Genomic DNA, 9,194 nt, shown 5'->3' on the forward strand with positions numbered 1-9,194 from the left:
TATGGCAACAAGACCGTGTCCAAGTATAACAGACTTCTGTCTTACACAAACCATAACACGCTCAACATGAATACGTACATCTTCAGCTTAAATGGTGATAACTGTGATTTTCCTTTGGTAAAACGTAAAATCTGTAGGCAGGCACGATAGAGTCCACAACTTTCTTGTATATCAGATCCCCTATCAGCTAACACTAGGTCTCTATTCTGGAAGAAGGTTTTCCAGTATCCCACAGTGTTCAGTAATATGTTTATCTGAAACACGCCCACCCCAGCCACCTGAAATAAAGAATACTGTACCTTGTGGAGTGATTTCAATCAGGTACTTGGCTGTGTTGTGATGCTTATTATATGATGATTATGTTCGAGCCCTGGCAAGTAAGCATGAACGACGCTCTATAAAAATCTCAAACAGTCGATAATGACAGTACATGAAGAGAACTTGTTCTTGAAGGTAGTAGGCAAAGTCAATCTCAGTTCTTCTCTTGTAGGCCAGCAAATTAAAAATTTCATAGCAATAAACATAGTAGAAGAATGAATCCCAAACCTGTAACTTAGGGCTTGAAAAAAGTGGTTTGGTCTAAGTCCCATCAAGGTTATTAAGAGCTGCTGAAATTTGTCAAGTGATTTTCTTTCATGTAAGCCACGTCTAATGAGATCAAGAACAGCTATTAGAACAGCAATGCTTGGCAAGCCAGTGTAAAATCGTGCCCTTTCATAATTTTCTTTAAACCATATCTGAGATGGAAATGAGTTGTCCTGTTTCGTTTGAGTTTTGATTGACATTTTAATCATAAATATTAATATTTTATTAATATTATTTTTTTTTCATAAATATTTTAGTCATGAATATTCATGCTAATATTCTTGTAAGTTTGCATGGTGACATCAATAAGTAAATTAGCTTGTAGGTACACCACGTAAGCATTTAATACTGCAAAGCTTTCGGTCCGTTAACCGGGCCTTCATCAGTGCAATTAACTGACTACACATCTGCACGTCATTTAAATATCACGTTTGTCGTAATTTGTTAGCTCGCGCCATTAATTAAACGGTTTCACTTACCAAACAATTGTGAAAAAGAAATAGTTCTAATTAATGCGCGCGCGCTCCTGACAAGTATCTAGCTAGCGAACACTGAAAAGAGCACGCCACGTACTATTGAGTGGCTTTCCCTCTTGGGCGATAGCTTGATGTTTATAGATTTCAATAGATTCTCTCATTTTACGAGAAACGGTATACTTTTCATTCGCTAAAATGGTTGCAACTTTAATACCATGATCATAAGTGCGCGTATATGGTGAGCTACAGTAGACTTATAATAGTAATAATAATAATAATAATAAACTTTATTTAAAGAGGGTTACAATAGTACATTTTTACTAAAGCGGTATTCTTCCAAATGGCCCTCATTATGATACATATAGATAGGTTATGCGGTCATTATATACAAGAATAGTATTAGAGGATTATATACAACACGGTTAATGGACGAAACGATATGTACAAAGGAGAAAATATTATGTATACGTGTATATAAAACACAATGACTATACACAACACAATGTATATATACAATACAGTAGACGAGACAATATAAACTGACAAAAGAAATATTGAATAGATTGAGAGAAAAGTAGAACAGGTGAAAAGTCAATAGGTGTGACATATACACTTAACAATGTTAGTACATGAAGAGCAAAAAAAATGTTCAAGATGGTCAACTTCATAATCTTCAACTTCAATAAGCTCGCGACGTGCATTTCTCCACACAGTGATGCCATATAAGAGATGAGGGTATATAAAGGCATAATAAAACTGAATTCTACACTTCACTGGAAGGGATGGACAAATACGCTTAAATAGATACAGTCGAGAATTTAGCAGTTTGAAGATTTTATCCACTTGGTAGTCCCAAGTCAGATTTTTATCAAGAATTACTCCAAGTAGTTTACCAGAATTAATTTCCTCTATCGTAAATTCCTCGTGTAATATGCCGACACAGTCGAGCATTGTATACTTTCGCTTTGAATATATTTTCATGAATTTTTGTTTTAGTAAAGTTTAAGGTCATATTGTTATGTCTAACCCATTGTGAGGTAGTACTCAGATCGGTTGATAATGATGTTTTGATCACTGATAGTTCACTATTATGGGTTAAGAGGGTGGAATCATCAGCGAAGAGTGAGGGATGTGTGGTGTTTAAAAATGTTGGTAGGTCATTTATAAATAACAAGAAGAGTAACGGACCGAGAATAGATCCTTGGGGGACCCCTGTTTTTATTGCTAAGGGGTCTGACAAATGGTCGCTTACTTGGACTTGTTGAGTTCGCCCTTCTACTAGGTATATGATGTGAACCATTTCAGAGTGAGAACAGTAGCTCCGTATGCGCGGATTTTTTGAAGCAAGATAGTATGATCGACTAAATCAAACGCCTTGGAAAAGTCAAGCATCAGAACTCCATTGATTTCTCCTTTTTCGATATTATTAACAAGATATTCATAAATCATTGTCAACGAAGTTTCGCATGAGTGCCCCGGTCTGAACCCATGTTGGTGGTCCGATAGAATTTTATTTTCGGTTCAATAAGAGAAGTACGAATTCGACACATGCTTTTCTATGATCGTAGAGAGAATAACTAGAACAGAAATTGGCTTAAAATTTCCTCTTTCATTCTTTTTACCCGATTTATGGATTGGGATTAATTCAGCCTTTTTCCAAAAGGATGGAAAGATACCTGTGGTAAAACTTTGGTTACAAATATTAGCTTTAGAAATTGGTATCATTTTAGCAGGGAGCTTAATGAAGTGAGCAGGGACTCCATCAAGTCCTGTTACTTTAGATTAATTCAATATTTTTCAAAGAGTCAGATACTTCCTCAATGGTAATGAGAGGGATACTAAATTAGGTGTGCTTAATCGGCAGAGAGAAGGCTGACTGGTTATAGTCAGCATTCTCCCTCATTTCAAATCTATCCTGAATGTTGGTAAAATATTCATTGAAAACGTTACTGATAGATACTGCATCATTATACATTATATTATCAACAGTTAGACAAAGGAGAGAAGTATCTCTCTTATCAGAAATGGTAGATTTTAAAACACGCCTTAACTGTTTAGGATTCGAGGAATTAACATTGAGAAGAGGTTGAATATACGAGTATTTGGCATTCTTGATCAAGTGCACAGTCTTGTTGCGCCAAGACTTAAACTTATACCAATAATATTCCTGATCGTTTACCGTGCTATTCCTGGACATTTTAAGATAGTATAGTCATGTTTATTTTGAGCGATGCGGATTTCATTAGAAAACCACCCAGGAAGCTTTTTAGTTTTGACTCGTTTTTTGATAAGTGGTGCGTGATTATTTAACACCGAGAGGAAGTGCTCGTAAAATAAATCTAATTGATAATCGGGAGAATCATATACTTGTATTAAAACTGGAGGCAGAATGTCAAGATCAGTGCAAAACCGCGATACGTCGAAGCATTTTGTTTTACGGTACGTTATAGTTTGGTGAAATTTTTGGTCCGTAGATAAGCGAGGATTAATCTTTCGCGTTATGAATATGGGGAAGTGGTCACTTAACCCTAGTTCAATTGTGCCACTTCTTAAAACATTTTCACGGTGAGTCGTATATATGTGATCAATTAGAGTTCCTGAACTAGGTCGAGCTAGTTATTGAATTAATTATTTGTTTCAGCTGATACTGCGAAACAAGATGATATAATGGCCTATATTTGCTTTTATCTTATCCAGTTTACCTTTTTCGCAGTTCGTCTTGAGTTCCTTTAAACGTATTCAGAGATTTCTACCGGTCTCTCCAATGTAAACCAAACCACATTCACATGAAATGCGGTAAACACCAGGTTTCTGATGTTCATCGACGCCATCCTTGTGCGCGTAAAGAGCGCGAAACAATTTGTTATTGCTTGAATGGTAAACCTGTATTCCAAATTCTTTTGAAAATTAAAATCCTGACGATTTTATACGAACCTTGGCCAATAAATATTAAACAGACAGAGGACAGAAAAACAGATATTGAGTGTCTTGTTTCTGCCTTTGTTGTTCATTCATAGTATGTTCTATGAATTTCACTTCACCACCCTAGCATCAAAAAAGTAAATTCATAAATTTTACTATGAATGAACAACAAAGACAGAAACTAGACACTGAATATCTATCTTCTGTCTGTTTACTATTTATTGGTCCAGCTTCGTATAAAATCGTTAGGATTTTAAAAGAAGTTGGAATACAAGTTTACCATTCAAGCAATAACAAATTGTTTCGCGCTCTTTACACGCACAAGGATGGCGTTGATGAACTTCAGAAACCTGGTGTGTACCGCCTTTCATGTGAATGTAGTTTGGTTTACATTGGAGATACCTGTAGAAATCTCTCAATACCTTTAAAAGAACACAAGACAAACTGCGAGAAAGGTAAACTGGATAAGTCGTAAAATGAGAGAATCTATTGAAATCTATAAACATCAAACTATCGCTCAAGAGGGAAAGCCACTCAATAGTACGTGGCGTGCTCTTTTCAGTGTTCGCTAGCTAGATACTTATTAGGAGCGTGCGCGCGCACATTAATTATTTACCTGTGTGAAAGTGAAGAGAACATACATACGGATTCTTGATATCGCCATTGCTTTCTGCATGTCGCTTGATGTTTACAAGCCATTTCTCGCGTCTTTCTTCAGAACTATTTTGCGTTTGCCCTCCTTGGTGTTTAATTATAGAGGGAACATTATAAAATTAAACGCTTTTGTTACTGGAAGACTTCTGTGAGCAAGACAACACGCAACAATACTTCCCCATATCCTTGCCATATTAAGGATAATTGGGCTGAGGCTGATTACAAAAAGGCCACCAAGATGGCAGCGTTTTTCACGTTACGTAACACGTGCAAAGCCTCTTGCCATTTTTCCACACATGCAGCAACCACCTTGTCATTCAGTCAACGTTAAAACTTTATAACTTTTTTTCTTAAAAAACATTCGTTGCAGGAAAGGAAGTGTAGTGGTTGAATTTCTAATTGTGTTGAAACGGGAGATCGATGATCCGCTAATGCCATTGAAAACACTTGCGAACAACAATTTGGGAAATTTTACTGTGGATCCACGAAGCGTAAGAAAGAAAGGTTAGTAAAAGTTTGTTCACTAATTATAACAATTATTGGAGTTACTGGAGAATGAAAAAAGTGGTTACCACTCAGAAAAAATCTCAGGAAAAATATTTCCACAAACGAGAATATATATTTTAGTTGATATTTTCTTGACATTTCTACGCAATTTTTCGTTGCTTAAATTAGCTCTTTCGTTGTTTCAATCTCATGCTATGCGACCAGGCCTCTTCCGGCATCTTTGGGTAGCGAACTGCGCGGGGACCGAAAATGGCAACAAATTTAAAGAGCGAGTTTTGAAAAAAATATTACACAGAGTTTTGGCAAATTTTATACTAAAAAGGCGTTTAATATATATGTAACCCATATATTGTGAACATAAATTTTCAACGTATACTCAAAAGGAGTTTCACATCTGTTCCTTTAAAAGCGACGGAGATATAAATTGGTTGAAGTAGGATGTAGCGTCGCTAAGCCGACAGGGAGTAACTTCCTGTTTTAGTACCATGAATTTCATCATACTTATGCGACCCTCGTACTTGGATACCTGGAAGAGAAACTGTACTCGGAATTCGAAACGCGATTTGGTAGAGAACAAAAGGAGGAATTTGTACGCGCTTTCCAGAGATATTTAGACGATTGTTTCACAATCTGGAACAAATCAGAGGAAGATCTGAGGAAACTACATGCTATGTTAAACAGTCTTCACGAAAGCATCAAATTCGCGGTAGAATTTGACAGCGCCAAGCTGCCATTTCTAGATGTGTTAGTGTACAAGCAAGATGACAAGTTGAATATACGGACATCTTCCAAGGCAACTGACACAAACCAATATCTGAACTTTAACTCGTGTTATCCCAAACACACGAAAACCAACATCCCTTACAGCCTGGCTCGTCGCATATGTTGCATTGTGTCAGACCCACACATCAAAACAAAACGACTCCGCGAACTCGAAAAATTCCTGTTACAACAAAACTACCCTAAGAACCTCATCACAAAGGGAATAGAGAAAGCAACCTCTCTACCACTGGCCGAACTTAGAACACCAAAAAACAGAGATGACAACGCAAAGATCCTTCCGATGGTTTGGATAATCCCAACAAACCACAAGTAATCGATAAAATAAAACAGGACATGCAATTCCTAGAGAACTCGGAGAACATGAAAACAATTCTGGAAAGTACGAAGTTTATTGTCAGCCGCCGCCAACCAAAAAACATGAAGAAACAGCTAACACAAGCCCGGTTCGTTTCCGAGAGAACTCCCAGCAGTGTAACAAAATGCGGAGAAACAAGATGCGGTACCTGTGCAATCATAGTGACCGGAATTGATATCAAACTGAAGAACGGCAAAGCGTGGAATATAAAATGTCAGATGAATTGTAAATCGCGGAACGTTATATTAGTTAACATGCACCGAAGGACTTATAACCTCATTAACGAACGAAACTTACGTTAAGATCATTGTTCCCTACTGGCTGGGACTGCCAAATTCGTTCGTTACCGTAAAATGCCAGGCCCTCATTGGTTGAACATTTAGTGTCAGGTATGATATATTCATAATCGAAAATAAGTTTGCAGTTCTGTTTTGCATAAGTTCTTTCAACGCAAGTTGAATGCTTAAAATATATTCTAATCTTAAAACGCCTTTAAGCCTAGTTTACACTTGTCTGGGATTCCCTTTGGGCTTTGTCCTCAGACAAAGTTGACCGCTGGTTTGCAAAATGCTTTTCTGAGACTATCAGAAAGTAATACAATGGATCGCCGATTCTTAGGAGCCAGTGTGATCCAGGCCTTACACTGATCGATCATTATATATAGCTTATGCATGTACATTCAAGTTCATTTGACATTATGTAGACCCTAAAATTCGCTCGACTTCATGGATTACCCTGCGTCCTCTCATTGAAGGCAGTAAAACTTTTAGTTCTATACTAGAAGTTCATCTATTCTCGCAGCTTAATAATTTCAACTAAATAAATGTTTGTTTGTAAGACTGCTTTATATTTCCATATTTATTGTGCTGAGAGAGCATGTCCCAAAGGACTAATAGTCTTGATCTATCTTATGACATGAAAATTTACACCGGCATTGCATGCGAGTTATGATTGTTTTCTAACATTTCACAATGTTGTGCTTGTTTCGCGACCATCATATAAAAATTAATAGTGTCAGGTGCAGGTATATGGGATGCTTTTTCGACAATCCTATGCTACAAAATTTATGGAAAATACCGAAAATATAACGAATTTTGAAAACATTGCAATCGACTATTTACTTTTAACGAACATCAACATGCTTACATGCATACATCGTCTCATTTGCAATTATTATACATCTAGCCAATCACAATTAGAACTTTTACGTTCGTACATTTGCATAACTGAATATAACGTTGCTTACGGTCTTCGGTGCATGTTAACTATTACATTATTTTACTCTGCAAAAAATGCAAAAGTTTTTATGTCGGCCAAACTGAAAATCTCCGTCACAGAGTTACGCTACACAGACAGCAAATAAACCATGAAGAATATTGCCACTTAGCAGTAAGTGAGCACATCAGAAAATGTAGCAATGGCAACTTCCAGATTATGTCGATTTATCAATGTGACAGTCATTCAGACCGCTTAGTCAGGGAGTCAAAGGAAAGAGACATAACTATTCTTCAGCCGGATTTAAATTCATGTCAATAACAATACCATGCAGTTTATGTAAGATTTTGTTATATATTTTCATATCTTTGTTTGTGTGAAATATTTATGTAAATATTTACCATTAAGTAATCCAACACCACACGTGTAGTGACGTAGTTGCAAACCAGTGAAATATGTAAATATAGGATATCGCAACTAATTTATTGCAAAGTATTCTGCACCTGAGGAGCTTTCAATAAAGCGAAAACGTTTATGCAAAATGATTAGATTTAGTGTTGTTTGATCTCCTTTGTCTGATCTTCATTGCTTCCAAGACGAACTTTTTTTATATACAGCTACTTGTGTTATCAACTGTAATGTATATATATATATAGGCACGGACAGTAATAGCTAAATATAGACTTGATATTGATTAGGGGATTGATTGACATTAATTGAGGGAGATCTAGTTATGTAAAGGATATAGAAAGATACCTAGAAAAAGCGTAAGAAACAAGCAATATTACATTGGCGACGAAGACTAAAACAAGTGATTAAAACATATTATAATGGCGACATATCTCACGCCTATGCCACCGTTTGACCCTGATGCTGACGCGGGAGGAAATATAGCGGCTAAATGGCGTACTTGGTTGGCAGATTTCAAAACATTTCTAACGGCGAGCAACATTACAAACAAGACACGCCAACGAGCATTACTTTTATACCAAGCAGGACCGCGAGTACGGGAAATCTTTCGACACTTTCCAGACCCTGGTAACGACGACGACTTCGATAAAGCGACGGAACTTCTCACCGAATACTTCGAGCCTCAAAAAAATCGATTATACGAAGTCTACAAATTTCGACAAGCAAAACAGAGCGACACGGAAACGATAGATCAATACCACACGCGTCTACGAACACTGTCAAAAAACTGTGAGTTTTCAGATGTAGAGTTCGAAATTATGGTACAAATTGTTATTGGAGGAAAGCCAAGTCGCGTGCGTAAACAAGCGTTGCGAAACCCCAAGTATGTTTTAAAAGATCTTCTCCTCGCAGGCAGGCGCGAAGAAATAAGCAAGACGCAAGCAGCTGACATTGAAGAACATTTAGACAGCTGCAATATTCAAGCAGTTAAAACGCCGACTGCGAAAGAAACAAAACACAAGACATCCAATAAGACATGTTTTTACTGTGGTGGCGACTACCCTTACACCAACAAACCGTGCCCTGCCAAAAACAAGATATGTGCTAATTGTGGTAAATTAAACCATTTTGCTAGCCAGTGCCGCAGTAGCAACACGCGAGAAAATAGACAAACTGGTAAACCACGTGAAGACCTACGACCAGTTAAAATGGACCTCCAGAACAACACTAGCAGCGACAGTAGTGGTCCAGAATATTGTTACGCGGTCAACAACAAACAAAAACAC

General features: G+C 37.1%; 1 protein-coding gene across 1 annotated transcript in view; it reads left to right on the top strand.

Annotated features, from left to right (window-relative positions):
- The window catches only part of LOC114535194 (von Willebrand factor D and EGF domain-containing protein-like), a 134,967-nt gene that overhangs the window by 9,147 nt on the left and 116,626 nt on the right, over nucleotides 1-9,194 (top strand). The window contains exon 4 of the mRNA XM_028556574.1: nucleotides 5,008-5,141. Within this exon, the coding sequence (XP_028412375.1) occupies nucleotides 5,008-5,141 (134 nt within the window). The remainder of the gene's footprint in view (nucleotides 1-5,007; nucleotides 5,142-9,194) is intronic.

The sequence above is a fragment of the Dendronephthya gigantea genome, unplaced genomic scaffold (assembly GCF_004324835.1).
Source record: "Dendronephthya gigantea isolate DGI-Jeju-01 unplaced genomic scaffold, DenGig_1.0 000112F, whole genome shotgun sequence".
NCBI lineage: Eukaryota > Metazoa > Cnidaria > Anthozoa > Malacalcyonacea > Nephtheidae > Dendronephthya > Dendronephthya gigantea.